This window comes from Acomys minous, assembly GCF_964271855.1.
Source record: "Acomys minous genome assembly, chromosome: 18".
Lineage (NCBI taxonomy): Eukaryota > Metazoa > Chordata > Mammalia > Rodentia > Muridae > Acomys > Acomys minous.
The window spans coordinates 49,225,663-49,243,647 of NC_140501.1; the positions used below are offsets into that span (position 1 = coordinate 49,225,663).

Below are 17,985 nucleotides of genomic sequence, written 5' to 3' on the forward strand. Positions count from 1 at the left end.
CATTTTGTCTGCGGTTTTGAATGTTAGTTACATTCCTGCCTAGGGCTTGCAGAGGCCAGAAGAGCGTTAGAGTCACATGGTTGTGAGCCACCATGTGAGCGCTGGGAACTGAACCCAGACCCTCTGCAAGAGCAGCCACTACGCCACCCTCCAGCCCCTTGCCTTTATTCTTTTTCTTTTTTTTCTTCTGTTCATAGTTTTATTACGAATATGTTAAAAGGTACAAAGAGCAAACTAAGCATGTGAGGAATGCAGCCCGCATGTTCTTGACTTTATTGTTAAACTTTTTTTTTTCATGATATCTGAATTCCCTTGATTTAATCTGCTAGCCTTGTTTGTAGACTTTTCTTCTGTATTTCCCAAAGATCAGAGTTATTAATTTCTGGTCAAGTAGGAAGCAAGCAAAGCGTTAACTTACAAGTGTCCTCATTTTAATTTTCCAGCACAGAGTTGTTTATTTTGAGATAGGATCTCACTATGTAGCCCTGGTTGGCCTGGAGTTTGCTATAGACCAGGCTGGCCCCAAGCTCACTGAGCTCCACCTACCTCTGCATGCTAAGTGCTGGGATTAAAGCCATGTTCCACCCCTGCCCCAAGCTCTATACTGCTCCTAGCATTATTTTAACTAACATTTTGTCTTATATTTACCTATCTTTGTTTTATATATTTGTTTGTCTATGTATATATTTATTTGTTGTGTGTGTATGGGTCAGGCCATGGTGCTTATGTGTCGGCAAGAAGACATTATGCAGGATCAGTTCTCCCTTTCAACCTTACAGAGTTTGGGGATCAAACTCAGTCAGACAGGTGCCTTTCGTGCTGAGCCTTTTGCCAGCCCTGTTTTAATTTTTTAGGCTATTTTTCTGTGATGCTAGAGATTGAGCCTAACCTGTATAATTCTTAGAGTTCTGTGTCTTTATTTTTCTTCTGTTAAAAAAAAAAAGTTGTGCCAGGTGGCTGTGGCACATGCATTTAATCCTAGCTCTTGGGAGGCAGAGACAGGCGGATCTTTGAGTTTGAGGCCAGCCTTGTCTACAGAGCTAGTTCCAGGACATCCAGGGCTGCACACAGAAACCCGGTCTTGAGAAAATATTGTTACATTCTATTTACTGTGTGTATGTGTGTATGCAGGAGCCTGGTGGTATGTATCTGTATAACTTCATACCACATGGGGAAGGTATACAGACAGACAGATTTCCACTGCTCTCTGGCCAGCCAGTCTAGGCAGTCTGGGCTCAGGGAGATAACCTAATGATTTGACCCTCTGACCTACACACACAGAAATACACAAACATATACACATGCAGCACACACAAAAACACACTTGCATACATAGTAAGAAATACATACAAAAAATTTTATTAGAAAATGATGCCAGTGATGCCAGCAGGTAAAGACACTAGCTTCCAAACCTGACAACCTAAGTTTTGGCCAGCCTTTAGTCACAGGGTACAGTGGTAAAGGCCTCAGGCTCTGGTATTGGCTCTCCTGGCATTGACTCTCTGCTCACCACATTGCAAGTTGGAGGCCAGCATGACTATAAAGGAGAGAAAGAAGAGGTGGATGTCATAGGTCAAGCTCCACAGAGCAGAGAAGGCTTCAGAGGCAGCAGGACCAGTGTTTGCTTGAAGACTTGCAGCTGCCTCTGCGTCAGTGGTGCTTTCTTTTCTATATAGATCGAAGGTCGCCTTCTACCCATGGAGAGGATTAACCTAAGGAACACTTCATTTGTCACGTCCGAGGACCTGAACTGGGTTAAGGAAGTGACCAGAGATGCTTCCATCCTGACTGTGAGTGATTTTGGAAGTACTCCCCAAAGGGGAGAAACTGGAGATCTGGTATCCTCTGAGAGCCCGGCCCTTCTGGAGAGCAGTGTTGGGGGGGAGCCCTCTCTCTGACCACAGGCTCAAGGGAAGGAAGTATGTTACTATGGTGATTCAGCTGGTGTCAGCTCATCACCTGCTCTTCCTTTTTTCTTCTCTCTTCCTCTTTGTGGCCGTATATAAAGAGCATCAACTTTTAAAGCTTTATTAAAATATAGCATAGTTAAAAAACACTTAAGAAGTGTATAACTTGATTTCTATTAAATAGACCAATATAACCAACATTAAGGATTAAGAAACAGATTTACAGATGCCTTCAACCCCCTCACCATATTTGCTTCTTATTACTGCCCTCATTACCTGGGAATAACAATTGTCCTGAGTTGGCAAAAACATAGATTCTTTTTACCTATTTTTGCACTATGTGTAGTGTGTGTGTGTGTGTGTGTGTGTGTGTGTGTGTGTATGAAAGACTGAATATTCTTTTTTAAAATTATAAATATTTTATTTTCAAGATTTATATATTTATTACATATATACATAGAAAGAGGGCATCAGATCTCATTATAGATGGTTATGAGCTACCATGTGGTTGCTAGGAATTCAACTCAGTACTTCTGCAAGAACAGACAGTGCTCTTAACCACTGAGCCATCTTTCTAGCCCAGGTGATTAGTCTTTAATGTCTGGCTTCTTTCTTTAACTTTGTGTTCCTGAACTTCATTTTTATTGTTGGATGTAGTTATAGATCTTCAATTTTCATTGTTGTATAGTATTTCATTATAAGGCTGTCAGTGTTTGTGTCTAAGTCTGTGAGATGCTAGGAATTATATAAGACAGAGGAACTCAAGCAGAAGGAATGCAAAGTCATTTATTCTCTACAGGAAAATCCCCCAAGTCTAAATTCATTATGTGCTTGTTCTAGATTCCCATGCATTTCTGGGCACTTTTTTACCCAAAGAGAGCAATGGACCAAGCCAGAGAGCTGGTTAACATGTTGGAGAAGATAGCTGGCCCCATTGGCATGCGCATAAGCCCCCCAGCCTGGGTTGAACTGAAGGATGACCGAATAGAGACCTATATCCGGACCATTCAGTCCTTACTGGGAGTTGAGGTAATAAAGTAACTGAACTGCAGTAAACTTACAAGCTCTCTGAATGGATGCTAATCTTAAATTACCTGGATTGTCAGTCTGTTAGTGATTGTCACGCGATGATGCCCAGGAGCTTGTATCCTTCTCATTTTCAGATGAAACTTTGTATTATTCTTCATGCCCTTTGGTTATTTTTATTTCTCATTCTGTGTTGGCTCATTCTCTTTAGCCTTTTCCTTATGAAATTGAAAGACAATTGACTTAGTTCATTATCTGTAGAACACATTGTATTCAGGAACCAACTATTTGGGCCAAGTGCTGTCTCTGGATTCAGCTCTGAGTTGTAACAGAATTGTCTGGCGCAGAGTGCACATTGCCTGGTGATGAACTTGGCCATAGACACATTAACTGATCCTGATAATTGATCAGAACACTGGATCTGGCGCTCCCATCCCAGCTTCCAGACTTTACCTTCTTATCTCTTTGTAAATAAGATATTTAAAAGTTTTGCCTGCATGCATATCTGTCCACAGTGTATGTGCTCCATACCTGAGATTGCTATTACAGACTGTTATTAGCTGCCACATGGGCCCCGGGACTTGAACCCAGGTCCTCTCCAAGAGCAGCAGGTACTCTTAACCACTGGGCCATCTCTCAAGACCTTTGAAAATAGAGGAGGAAGCCAAAGGAGAGGATGGAGGTAGAAGAAAAGTCTTTGGAAATATTTAGATCTTGAACCCAAGTGTCTGGTGAATTGTTGTGGAGAAATCAGTCCTAGAGTTGGAGTCTCTTAGCATTGTGGTGTTTTCTGTTTACATCTTCCTCTTGGAAGGTCCTCTGTTTTGATATTGGTTAAGAGTCCTGCGACATAGAGGCCTCTGCCAGGCCTCTTGCTGGCAGAGTCTGTTGTCCCTCACAGAGAGTGAAGAGCACACATCTGCACAGCGCTACACGTGCTGTGCTTCCTCAGCTGAAGCTCTGTGGTCTAACATCTGCTCAGTTGACTAAAGAACACAGGAAGTCGTTGAGGGAAGGCCGAGTGGCAGTCTTAGAACCCTGTGTACTTCCAAGCCTGGCCCTGCTCTAGACACGCAAGACTCCTAATAAATGACACAGAGTCAAAGCCAGCTCTAGGTGTTAGTACATGGCAGTTCGGACTCAATGGATACTTCTGGCTGGAATGTTCACCATCTGCTTTTTTCAGTTCCCTATGTACCTTATCTGTGTCCCAAGAAAGTCCCTAGGATGATCAGTCCTGACAGTGTATGCTTGCCTCCTCTAGGGGAAGATACAGATGGTTGTTTGCATCATCATGGGCACACGTGACGATCTCTATGGGGCCATCAAAAAGCTGTGCTGTGTGCAGTCCCCAGTGCCCTCACAGGTGAGTGGAAGTGGAGTGAGAAGCAAGGTGCAGCCCAGCTCAGCTTCTCTAAAGCTCTGGAAGCTGATAGCTCTCTCAGGCCAGTGTCAGCAGAGCCTCATGCTGACAGATTCTTATTAGAATGAGTCAGCAGCCCCAGATAGCTCTTCCAGTGGCTCTTGTGCTCTCCGCATCCCTGGGTACTTCCCAGGACCGAGGCTGGACATCTAGACTTCACTCTGAGAGGGAAAATACTTTTCCTAGGGAACTATAAAATGTCACTTGGAATAAGATAATTTTGAAAATTTTTCTATGTTCATGCGTGTATTATGTGTATGTATGCCTAGTGACCCTAGAATTAGATTACTAATAACAGACATATGCTAGTTCAAGTTTCTTTCTCTTTTTCTTTTTTCTTTTTTGGTTTTTCAAGATAAGGTCTCTTTGTGTAGCCTTGGCTGCCCTGGACTCACTTTGTAGACCAGGCTGGCCTTGAACCCACAGCGATCCACCTGCCTCTGCCTCCTGAGTGCTGGGATTGAAGGTGTGCGCCACCATGCTCGGCTATTTCAAGTTTCTTAATACAATATACTCAGTTCTCAGTATTAGCGGTCTGTTGAGACAGTTTCATGTGACCAAGGCTAGCCTGGTCCTCCCTATGTACACAAAGGTGGCCTTGCGTTCATATCCCTCCTACCTCAACCCCCTTCCTCCATATACACCAAGTGTTGGAGTTTCAAACATGTTACCATGCCTGACCTATCTATGGATTCTACATCAGCTATTTCACCATAGTTTAAAAACATTCTCAAAGAAAATTACACCTCTACTGAGCTCATCAGACCAAAAAGGAAACTCTTGTGTTTATTTCCTAGTCAATACAGGATAACAGCTATTTGCATAGTGATTACATTCAGTTCTGAAAATAACAGAGATCTGGGTGTATGGAGGGTATGGGGTCACTGAACACAAACGCTCGGCCGTTACATGGGAGGGAGTTGAGCATCCTCTGATTTCAGTTTCCTTGTTGGGAGGGACAGAGGAAGGGCATGGAGCCAAGAGATGTTGGTACTTTAGAACTGTTAACATTTCCTAAGAGGTTGATGATACTCTGGTCTTGTCATTACAGGTCATCAATGTCCGAACCATTGGTCAACCCACCAGGCTTCGGAGTGTGGCTCAGAAAATTTTACTTCAGATGAACTGTAAACTGGGTGGTGAGCTCTGGGGAGTGGATATCCCACTGGTGAGTGAACTGTATCTGCTCAGTGCCTGGCTCTTTCCCATCCTCCCTCTTGTCACCCTTCTTGCTCTCAGTGTGGACTCAGGAGTTCAGCTGTCTTACTGCATGTTACTAGACAGGCCATGAGCTAATCATGTACTTTAAGTTTTGAAATGGTGAAAAAAAATGAGATAACATTTCCTGACACATGAAGATTATCTGAAATTCAGTTCTCAGTATTTCAGTACACTTGCATTGGCTGCATTAGTCTTCCATGGTAGAGAAAAGGGCAGAAAGTTACATGGTTCCTAGGGAGACTTGGCTCACAATACAGAATTATTCATTTTCTTTCATAGAAAATACTTGCTGATCCCTGGTCTAGATCTCATTTTGTTCTTTGTGTTTAGATAATGTCAAGGTAGGAGGGCGCACACCTGTGATCCCAGTACTCTGGCAGTCAGAAGCAGGCAGATCTCTAAACCAAAAGGAAAAAAAAACTATAATAAAACATCAAGTTGGGGGCTGGAAAGATGGCTCAGAGGTTAAGAGCACTGTGTGCTCTTCCAGAGGTCCTGAGTTCAATTCCCAGCAACCACATGGTGGCTCACAGCCATCTATAATGAGATCTGATGCCCTTTTCTCGAATGCAAGTGTATATGCAGATGGAGCACTCCTATACATAAATTTAAAAAATTAAATCTTAAAACAACAAAAGTCAAGTTGATTGCAGTCTTTACTTCTTTTGCAGAGATTGTTTTCTTACCTAAATTAGATAGGCGGTGCTTTGACATTAAAATAATAAAGATGGAGTTGTGGATTGCTTGGGTTTGAGCTTTGTTTTTGTGTCTTTGTTTTTCCATCCTAGAAACAATTAATGGTGATTGGGATGGATGTCTACCACGACCCCAGCAGAGGCATGCGCTCTGTGGTCGGCTTCGTTGCCAGCATAAATCTGTAAGCAACAATCACAGCTGTCCTAATGTTGGCTGCCTCTCTTTGATGCCTGACCTTGTCCATCTACCGACGAGTTCTGGGCACTGTGTGTCGTAGTATAAGAAGCGCTGAGTCCTCCCCTGCCCCTCTCTAATAGCTGTGTCTGCCGAGTGACTGCCATGCAGAGGCACAGATCTGCTGCCTGTGCTCTGCGTGTGTGTGTGTGTGTGTGTGTGTGTGTGTGTGTGTGTGTGTGTGTGTGTGTGTGTTTACACAGCAGACCACAGGCCCTCCCCGGGGGGATGGCTGCTCACTGTCCTCACTCTGTGTCTCTCCTTCTCCTCCTCCCTTGCCTAGTACACTAACCAAATGGTACTCGAGGGTGGTGTTCCAGATGCCACATCAGGAGATTGTGGACAGCCTGAAGCTCTGCCTGGTGGGCTCCTTGAAAAAGTATTATGAGGTGAGGAGACCAGAAATTCTAACATTTCTACATTTTTAAGAGCTGCCTATTTACGTTGTTAGCAGGGATCTGACATGGTCGGAGGACTCAAAGGTGAGTCTGAGAGCCATAACCCTGCAGAGGGCTCAGTGTTCGTCCCCTTCCAGGCTTCTGTTCTGTATAGCAGCTTGCTGTTCGGTGAGTACTAAAGATCTGACTGGTTGACCAGCTGGTGCCTGCAGACATAATTCCCATGCCCTTACTGGCTGAGCTGGAGGTAAATTCCAACAGTTAAAACTTATTACTGTGCTTAGCTATTTATGACTGTCATTAGTTGCTGACTGTTCATTTTAGTTTAGGACAGAAGCTTCACTGTAATTCACTTCTCATAATTTCAAAGACTGCTACCCAGGGAGAATTGCTGTCATTAAGCTGATACAAGGTCTACAAGAGTGAGCAAGCCAGGTTCTGATTTTTGTGCTGGTCAGGACATCAAAGGAGGCAATGATAAGTGGCTCCCATTCCTGGGGCCAGTGTAGCCATTGTATAGCAGGTAGAGCACAGGAGACCTGGGATGCATGTGACTGAAGTCAGTACCTGAAACCCCACCTTGTCTCTTAGGGAATTAAGATTCCTGCAGTGTCACACAGTGGACTCCTGTTCTTAGGAGAGCCAAATGTTGTGGTAATTTATCACCAAACTCTGTTATTTCTTTTCTTATTACTGTTTGCTTGCAAGCTCTGTCTGTCGTCTAGGACCTAACTCAAAGATGACTTCTGTGACACTTTGCTCTTTTCCCCTCACTGTTCTCCCCCTTAGTTAGAATGATTGGTTTTTGTCCTTCTCCCAAGGGTCTTCGAGCTGTACTGCTTACTGGTTAGCACATCCTGCTGACTTATGTCTGTTGCTTATGCCACTACTCTCCCTTCTCTGTTTGGGTGGTGTCTGGGATCAGACTCAGGACCTTGAACATGCTAGGTAAGGCTTTACCGCTGAGCTGTACTCCCGGACTTGTCACTGGGTTTTTGTTGTGTTTTTTGACACAAGTCTCTCTTTGCCTTAGGAGCTGTTCTGGAACTTCATACGTAGACCAGGCTGGCCTTGAACTCATAGAAACCTACCTAGCTCTGCACCCCAAGTGCTAGCTTAGAAGATGTGCCACTACATCCAGCTTGCAAGAGGCTTTTTTTTTTCTATTTATTCCTTTGATGTTTTCCTCTTCTGTTTCTTCTTACTTTTTCTTGTTTTCTAGATGGTAGTCTCCTAATTTGTCTTCCGTTTTTCCTATCTAATGCTCTTTTCTAGCAAATGTTAATTTCAGAAATATCATTGTTGATACAAAAATCTAGGGCTGAACAATGCAGTTTACCCAAGCTTGCCCCAGCCTAAGTTGGAAGTTTGGGTGGCTCCCCAAATCTTACTCAGTTTTGGTAATTCACCAAAGGGACACAGAACTCACTAAGCTATTCTATCCATATTTGGGGTTCGTTTTAGGAAAAAGATGGATGTTAAAGTCAACTAGGAGATGGGGTGCACTGTCGCAGTCAGGAAGTGCTACACAGGGAACTTCAGTAGTTCCCTCTGTGAGGGCAGAACACTTCATCTCCTGGCACAAGATATGATAAGGCATGTGGAGAACTGTCAACCATGACTACTTACCTGGTCCTTGGTATTCAGACGTTCACTGGGATGCTCTTATGGGTGTGGTAGGTTGATTAGTCACCCCTGTGATTGAGTGCACTCTATAATCTTTGTAGTCTGATTTACATGCAGCCTGTGATGCCTCTAGTCAGATAGCTAAATAGCTATTGATAGCTTAATAGCACTGGTCTTGAGTGCACCATGGGGCCAGCTGTACTCTCTGATTGCCCTGTTTAAATGCTGGGAAGACACGTATGTGCCACTAACCCATCTTCAAGGATTTCTGTCTTCTCCCTATCCCGTGCCATGGTGATGGCTGATTTTCAGTTTCCATTGGGACAAAGCTGCAGGTGGGGCAGGGGGAACTCAGTGGAGCAAGGCAGACACTCCAGAGCAATTCCTGTGCTCAGGTAGAGGTATGGCAATGTAGCAAGTTCAAGGCCAGCCAGGGCTGCACAGCTACATACACAGTGAGACTCTCCAAAACACAGAATCAGACAAAGCTGGCTCTGATGCTCTTGGCCGCTGTCCTTGTCTTCTTGGAGGCCTTATTCTGTAACTGAAACACCTTCCAGGAGTGCTCCTGACAGTCCATCAGTGTTTTGCAGGATAGTCACTAGCAGATAGACCCCACTAAGGACAGATGGTACGAGAACACCTCCATCTTTCAGTTTGGGGTCCTAATGAGCCATACCCCAGAGTGTGTTGAAGTGAGAGGTGTTATAGTCCTTTAGAGTAAAGTATAATTCACCTTTGAATCATCTCAATTCCTCAAACTTTTCTCTACTGATCCAAGATATTGATTTTTCCCAGTTTGTCAGTGCCTGTACCCAGACACCCAGGAACCTGCCCCCAGATTTTTAATAGGTAAATCACTCCAGAGCCCACATTATCTGTTTGCTTATGTGAACGTCATATTTGGCTTTTGGTTTTGAAAAGAGAATATCCATATGCACGTTCTCTATATTTGTGTATGTTCTTGTTGTTGTTTATTTTGAGCTAGGGTTTTATATAGTAGCTCAGGCTACCCTAGAAATCACTATTAATCTGGGCTAGATTCATAGATATGAGCCATTGTCTCCAGTCGGCTTCAGTTCAATTAAAGACCTGATGAAATAAGAAAACTAAGAAAGTGAAGATGAAAATGAAACAACAGAAATGCAGAGAAACAAGGGTTGCTCTTGGGTACCTTTCCCCTAAGGACGTGCAGCTGAGAGGTCAGAAAGTTACTCTTAGAGGGCCAAAGCCAAAGCCCAGGCCCTCCCAGCAGCTCCTGTCCTGAGTAACTCACAGAGACATGCCTTGCGTCTTCTGCTTCTGCTATCCCAGCTTCTCCAGAGGCTGAGACTGGAGGATTGTAGATTGAGGCTACATCAGACAATACAGTGAGACCCTCATCTCAAAAGACAGATGAGGGCCAGCAAATGGCCAAGTGGGTAAAGGTGCTTGCAATAAGCCTGACCATCTAAGTTTGCTCCCTGGAGCATGCATGGTAGAAGAGAACCTGTTCCTACCTCACACCAGCGTGTGCACATAACATGTCTGTGCTGCCCCCAAATAATTCAGTGTTTAAAAAGAATAAATAAATGAATAAAAAAACAATAAAAAAAAACAACTTAGTATCTTCAAAGAGATAGGGAAAAAACAGTACCAAGAATTTGGACAATGAACTGAAAGCTTTGAAACCTACAGTTTTTAGAAGTAAAACTGTAATCACTGAGGTTGGACACTCTGTAGATGAGTGTGTCACTATGCTAAGGATGCTATAACAAAGTACCATGATGGAGGTCTTGAAGAACAGACATGTATTTCCTCATAGTTCCTGAGGCAAGAACTTTGAGGTGAAGGTGACAGTGAGTTGATTTCTTTTTCTCCTCTTTCTTTGTCCTATAAATGGGTTTTCACACATTCTTACCTCTGTGTTTGTGTCATTATCTAAAACAAGAGTCACATTCTGAGAGGCTGTAGAGTAGGATGTCAGCTTAGAGATTCCTGGGAAAGGCAGACATGGATGCTGCTGTCCAAAACAATGGGTAACAGTGCTTTAAATACAGCTAAAGAAAGGCAAGAAAAAAGCAGTCAGACTGAAGCACAGAGATGCAAAAGGTAAAAAAACCAGAGAAGCCAACAGATACTGGGGGTGTAGGGTTAAAAATACAACATACATGTAGAAATAATTCACAAAGCAGCAAAAACCACAAGGACTAAAGCAGTATCTGAAAAGGTAGCAATGAAGCAGCATTCTCAATCCAGATGTAGTATGAATACATTGTAGAAACAAAATGAAGCAGTGTTTGTTTATTTTTTAACAGTTTGGTTTTTTGGTCAGCAAAGGGAGGTAGGACTGGGTTAGGGTGGTTCCTAACCCGTGGCTGCTATTCTGATTTGGGGAGCATATGAATTATAGAAATAGGGTCTCTTGGTGTAACTCGGGTCGATCTCTAGCTCTCTGTATGCCAGGCTGGCCTTGAATTGTAATCACCTTGTCTCATCAACAGTGCTGATATGCTCCATCACATCCAGCTATGTCTGCTATTCTAAGATGGAAAATGTGAAAGAGCAGAGACACTGATGACCACACCTACTGAGCAAACAATGCTGAAGATTGAGGCAGAAGTTCACAGCCTCTGTGAGCTTGAGAGGTTATAAACAGATGCTTCTCTAGGGCCTTCAGAAGAAACATGGCTCATGTTCATCCAGGCCAGACCTGATGACACACACCTTTAATCCCAGCTCTTGGGAGGCATAGACAGGCATATCTTGGAGTTCAAGGCCAGCCTTGTCTACAGAGTGAGTTCCAGGACAGCCAGGGATACCCAGAGAAAACCTGTCTTAAAACATCAACATCAACAAATGTGGTCTCATGTATTCCATGCTAGCCTCAAACTCACTGTGTAGCCAAGGATGTTGTTGAGTTTCTAATCATCTTGCCTCTACCTCCCAAGCACAGGGATTTCGGGAGTGTACCACCACACATACATCATGCAGTGCTGGGATCAGACAAGAGGTCTGTGCATGCTAGGTCAGCACTAACTGAGCTACATCCTCAGCCCACTACTTACATTTTTATTTCATCTTTCAACTTTCAGAACCACGAGATAACAGATGTCTGATGCTTGGGCCACCCAGTTTGTGGTTCTTGGCAGTAACAGTCATGGGGATGCTATTACTTTATTCTTCATCTTAGAGGGGAAGCAGCTAGCTGAAGTTTCTCATGAATGTGATGCCACTAGATATAGGGGTTTTTCATGGAGGACCTGGGTAAGGTATTTTTTTGTCACATAGGTTGAAGTCCCTTCTGAGTTAGCCTTGCATAGCTTTGGTAAAGCCACCTCTCATTATACAGCAGTAACCATGCTCACTGCAAGCAAAAGTAGCTTCCTGTCCAGTTGCTGTTCACTGCAGCTTCATTTTAGAAGTCCTAACTAATATAACTAAAGAAAGGAAATTGAAGTTTATTTCTCCCAAATGCTATCACTTTTAGTCTTCAATGGCAGTGTGTGTGTGTGGTTTTATTTAAAGTTCAATTCTAAAAGAAAAAAAAAAGTCAGGTATGGAGAGATGTCTCAGTGGTTAAGAGCACTTGGTGCTTCTACAGAGGACCCAGGTTCAGTTCCTAGCACCTACATGGTAATTTACAACCACTTCTCCCCAGTTCCAGGGGACCTGACACCATCTTCTAAATTCTTAGGGCACCAGGCAGCACTCACATGCTGAACACACACATACAGGCAGGCAAAACACATGTATAAAATAAATCTTAAAACAAATGCTTACAAAGATGGGAAACTATGGCTTGGATGTAGTGTGAGTGCCTCCTGCTTCATCTATTAAATTTGAGTTCCACTGTGAGCCACTACTAGGCTGGAACTTCAACCTGACTATGGTGATTAGAGGTGTGGCCAGCACCTGAGAGGCAGAGGCAGGCAGAACGCTTATGAATTCAAGGCTAACCTGGCCAGTGTAGTGCATTCCAGGCTAGCCAGTGCAGAGAAAGAGAGAGACAGAGAGACAGAGAGACAGAGACAGAGAGAGAGAGAGAAGGAAGGAAGGAAGAAAAAAATATAGCAAGATTCACATGTGGAAAACTATTAAACTGATGAAGAAATAAAAAGAACTCTTTGTTGATTGATAAATCATCAAGGTATCAGACAATATTTCACTGTATGGCTCAGCTGTACTAGAACTCATGGTGATCCTCCTGTCTCAGACTTTCAAGTGTTGGCATTGCAGGTGTGTGCAACCACATCAGGCTTTTGCCATTGCCTTTTAATGTTGTTCTCTCTGTTGGAGGGTAGGCCATGAGCATGTGACTCATAATTGCCGTGTCTTGCTTTTATATTTTATAGCACCTTGTCTGTATCAGGCTGTTTGGTACTCTGAGCAAATCTTGAAATGGTTATAAACTTTTGGCATGCTTGGCAGTCACGTACTTAGGGCCTAACTGCTATGGGACCAACTGCCAAGTCTCCAGCCTGTACAATGAGTGTGAGCTTTGCACTGTGGTCTTTGAGCCAAGAGCCCCTGGAATCACCTTCTCCAGGTGTCATTTCAGGTGAACCACTGTCTCCCAGAGAAGATCGTGGTGTACCGAGATGGAGTGTCTGATGGCCAGCTAAAGACAGTTGCCAACTACGAGATTCCTCAGCTGCAGAAGTGCTTTGAAGCTTTTGATAACTACCACCCCAAGATGGTGGTGTTTGTCGTTCAGAAAAAGATTAGCACCAATCTGTACCTTGCTGCTCCTGATCACTTTGTGACCCCCTCCCCTGGGACTGTGGTTGACCATACCATAACCAGCTGTGAGTGGTAAGTAGGTGAAACAGGGTCCTCAGGTGAGGAAGACTAAGTAGGAGAAGCTGTCTGTTGCTTGAATATCCCTGGACAGGATGGAATCCTCATGTTGGACTTGAAAAAGCAAGCTTTGCCTGAGCCCAGTGGTGACTCTCAATATGAGCATAGCTTCATCTCCATCAATCACAGATACTCAGACATGTGTGTACACACAAGTACATGCTCCCATATACACACATCTTGTGCCTCATGAGTGCTTGGCAAGCAGTTGACCCCCTAAGCTGTGTTCAGAGCCCTAATTTTTTTTTATAACAAAGCTTTGCTTTTCTTTCTCTTTTTTTTTTTTCAAGACAGGGTGCTTTTATTTCTTAGGTATACTTTTTCCCCCTCTTTCTTTCTTATGGTATGGGTCTCAGGTAGCCCATACCACTCCCCAAAAAACTCTTTATGTAGCCCGGGCTGCTCAGCAAATTGCTGACCTCCTCCTCAGCCTCCTCAGTGCTGAGATTACATTCATGAGCCTATACACACGGCACGCACGCACGCATGCACGCACGGACGCGCATCCTTTCCTGTAATTGACTTTGTCATTTTCCTCCCTGAGCCTTGTATGGTGGGGCTACAGTGGTCTTCAGAAGGTTGCAGTCTCTCACTAGTCGGTGCTCTTTCTTTTTAAGGGTGGATTTCTACCTTCTTGCCCATCATGTGCGACAGGGCTGTGGCATACCTACACACTACATCTGTGTCCTGAACACTGCAAATTTGAGCCCTGACCACATGCAGAGGTAAGCCTGCCAGAAATGTAACTGTTCTCCCTGTTATCCTGACCAGTAGCTAAGGCACTAGTCGCTGTCCCTCACGATATTTTACCCCTTGGATGTTTGTATGTGTGTGTGTGTGTGTGTGTATGAATGTGTTTGTACGTGTATGCATAGTTATGGAGGCTGAGGTCAACATAAAGTACCTTTTTTAAAAGCAGCTGTCTACCTTGATTTTTGAGACAGTGCCTTTCACTGGGATCTGGAACCCCAGTTAGACAAGGTCTCTGTGTCCTGTGTTGCGATTACAAGCATACCCCATGTAGTTGCTGGGAAGGAACTGAACTCAGGGCTTATATAGTAAGCACTTTACCAACTAAGCCAGCTTTCTATCCCAATTTTATTTTATTTTTTTGAGACAGAATTCATGTGTAATAGCCCTGGCTATCCTGAAACTCTCTCTGTAAACCAGGCTGGCTTCGAACTCACAGAGCTCCACCTGCCTCTGCCTCCTGAGTGCTGAGATTATAGGCGTGCGCCACCATTCCCAGCCTTCTACCCCAATAATTTACCCCTTGACTCCCCCAAATATTCACATAGTAGAGTTTAATTAATTAATTTATTTTTTGAGGAGTGATCTGTAATCCTGCTTTTACATTAAAATCATTTGAAGAACTTCAAGAAAATATGGATGACTGCCATACCTCACTCCTATGCATTATAAAATGTTGGTATTTTCTTAAGTTTTTTTTAGAAAAATGGTTTTGTAGGCTGGAGAGATAGATAGCTTGGTGATTAAGAGTATTGTCTGCTCTTCCAGAGGATCCGGGTTTAATTCCCAGCACCCACATGGCAGCTCACAATGGTCTGTAATTCCAGTTCCAGAGGACCCAGCATCCTCATACGGACACACATGCAGGCAAAACAACAATGCACATAAAATAAAAATTAGTAAATCATTTAAAAAACTTTTTTTAAATGGACTTGTTGGGCCAGGCATGGTGGTACACGCCTTTAATCTCAGCACTCAGGAAGCAGAAGCAGGCAGATAGCTGTAAGTTCAAAGCCAGCCTGGCCTACAAAGTGAGTCCAGGACAGCCAAGGCTAACATAGAGAGACCCTGTCTTGAAAAACCAAAAAATTAAAAATTAAAAAAAAAATGGACTTTCTACATTGCCCAGGCCAGTCCCAAACTTCTGTTTCGTTTTGTTTTTCGCAACAGAGTTTCTCTCTATAGCCCTGGCTGTCCTGGAACTCACTTGGTAGACCAGGCTGGCCTTGAACTCGCACAAATCCACCTGCCTCTGCCTCCTGAGTGCTGGATTAAAGGCGTGTGCCACCATGCCCTGCTGGTCTCAAACTCTTGAACTGAAGTCATGCTCCTAACTTAGCCTGCTAGATAGCAGGGGTTACAGGGATGCACTACCATGCCTGGTGGCACTTACATTTTAACAGATTGTTCCAGCTGCATGTGGTAGAAAATGTTTATAATTTTATCACTTATGAGACCAAAGCCAGAGAATCACCAATCTGAAGGACATAGTTAATTCCAGGACAGTCACAGCTATATAATAAGACCTTGTCTCAAAAACTAGCTAGTAGGCCTGTTGTTCTTCCAGAAGACCTAGGTTCATTCCTAGCACCCACATGGCAGCTCACAGCTGTTTGTAGCTCATGTTCAAGGGGATCTGACACACATGCAGGCAGAACGACAATGCATGCAACAGCAACAACAACAACAACAAAAAACCCACAACCCCCACAAATCTAGCTAGCTAGGTAGCCAGGTGGGAAGATAGATATATAACCACTGCGAATGACTATGACACACAGCCACATTTATTCATGATATATAGACCCAGTAGACTACTGGATGCCCTTTCATAGCCTTTCCCTTTGTGCCATTTTCGGCTTTTTTGTATTTTACATGTATGGTATTTTACACACACACACACACACACACACACACACACACACACACACACACACACACACGTGTATGTGCGTGGTGCTTGTGGAGGCTGGAAAAGGGAGTCAGATGCCCTGGAACTAGAGTTGCAGATGATTGTGAGCTGCCATGTGGGTGCTGGGAGCCAAACTTGACTCCTCTAGAAGAGCAGGTAAATGCTTTTAACTGCTAAGCTATTTCTCCAGCCCCTTCTTTTTAAAAATATAATACCTAAGTTTAATTTTATTTAAATTTAATATTTAAAATTAGAAGATACCCATTCTATGGCTTACGTGGAAATGTAAACAATTCTAGATAAAAAATAATGGCTTCTCTCTCAGACCTAGTGGCTCACACCTATAATCCCAGCACTTGAGATGTTGAGGCAGGGAGATCATTGGCAGTTTAAAGCCAACCTGAGCTAGTGGAGTTCCAAGCCAGCCCAGGCAAAGATAGTTCAGAAACTGTACCCCAAGGCAAACCAAGCAAACAAATATAAAACTAATGCTTCCTGAAAAACATTAAGTTTCCCAGAATTCCACCTCCACCCCCCCTCCTTGTTTGTTGGTATGTGTGCTGTGTGTTGTATGCCCAAGAGTGAAACCATGTCTGCCCCCGGTAGAGGTGAAAGTGATTAAAACATTTTCTTCTTAATTTTAGGTTGACTTTCAAACTGTGCCACATGTACTGGAATTGGCCTGGCACCATTCGAGTTCCAGCTCCTTGCAAGTATGCCCACAAGCTAGCTTTCCTGTCCGGACAGATTTTGCATCATGAACCAGCCATCCAGCTGTGCGAGAACCTTTTCTTCCTGTAACTGGGAGCGTGGACATCGCTGCAAGGAGCAACTGGACTCCAGCTCTGTTCATTCTCTCAGAATCAACAGAAGTGGCAGTAGGGTTTTATGTTGGCATTTTCTCTTTCTCCATCCTTGTAGAATTTGATTTCTGTTCTTCTTTTTACCCTGATATGATAGTAGAGAGTGGTGGTGCATGCCTTTTATCCCAGCACTTGGGAGACTGAAGAAGAAAGATCTTTAGTTCAAGGCCAGCTTGGGCTACATGCTGAGTTCCAGGCTAGCCAAGGTTACAGAGTGAGACCCTGTCTCAAAAAACAAAAACAAACCCTTGTTCCCCAAAAGCCCACAACAAAACCAAAACCTGGTGTCAAGGAAGCAAGTTTCTAAGTACCGACTCCCAGCTGCTAGCCTTTGTGGAGCAGAGCAGTGTTGGCAGGGACTGTTCCTGTGTAGAACATGGTGTCAGGAACTTCTAGGGGCTGGGGGCAGGTCAGTGATGAAGCATGTTCTTAGCCTGTCAAATCTCCAAGTCCAGTTCTCAGAAATCCTCCTACCAAATAAGGAAAGAAAGAAAGAAAGAAAGAAAGAAAGAAAGAAAGAAAGAAAGAAAGAAGCAAGCCTCCATTGGTTACCAGTGGTTGAGCCTTTAGGCCCATACCATTTCTGGTACCAGAAGTGATAGGAGTGAAGTCATCACAGACATCTTAAAGGAGACAGTTACTTTATTTGGGTAGCTAGGAAGGGCTATGGAAAGGCCTCTGCAGCATCATGTTTTAGAAAGAACAGCATGTATGAAAGACATAGTAAAAACAGTGTAAGGCACTGTTGGGCCTTGAGCCCACTTCTCCCAGGAATACTTTCCTGCAGCCCCTGACAGGCACATGCCTTTGCTCTTTTGACTGATGTTGAGTAAATTGTTTCAAAATCTTCAAGTTTCTTCAGGCTTAAATGGATCATCCCTTGCTTTACTGGGTTTTAAAAGCTAATTTTACTTAACCTTTTCAAATTTATATGTATCTATGTTTTGGTGGGTTGGATGGATGGGAGGGGACTGAGCAGAAACACTCATTTAAGTGGCAGTGTGTGATACAAAGAGCTTCAATGTCAAAGTGCTGAAGAGCAACTGGGGCTGTGACGATCAGTGTCAGTGCACTCACCAAGCGGCCAGGC

The 17,985-nt window shown here is 43.7% G+C and overlaps 1 protein-coding gene across 2 annotated transcripts in view; it reads left to right on the plus strand.

The window, feature by feature from the left end:
* The window catches only part of PIWIL2 (piwi like RNA-mediated gene silencing 2), a 56,020-nt gene extending 38,286 nt beyond the window's left edge, over positions 1 to 17,734 (plus strand). For both annotated transcript variants that reach the window (XM_084768297.1, XM_084768298.1), the window contains exons 15-23: positions 1,677 to 1,790; positions 2,748 to 2,936; positions 4,198 to 4,299; positions 5,408 to 5,524; positions 6,366 to 6,454; positions 6,791 to 6,896; positions 13,072 to 13,325; positions 13,988 to 14,095; positions 16,677 to 17,734. In XM_084768297.1, the coding sequence (XP_084624423.1) occupies positions 1,677 to 1,790; positions 2,748 to 2,936; positions 4,198 to 4,299; positions 5,408 to 5,524; positions 6,366 to 6,454; positions 6,791 to 6,896; positions 13,072 to 13,325; positions 13,988 to 14,095; positions 16,677 to 16,833 (1,236 nt within the window). In that variant the 3' untranslated portion in view covers positions 16,834 to 17,734. The remainder of the gene's footprint in view (positions 1 to 1,676; positions 1,791 to 2,747; positions 2,937 to 4,197; positions 4,300 to 5,407; positions 5,525 to 6,365; positions 6,455 to 6,790; positions 6,897 to 13,071; positions 13,326 to 13,987; positions 14,096 to 16,676) is intronic.
* The last annotated feature ends 251 nt before the right edge of the window (positions 17,735 to 17,985 follow it).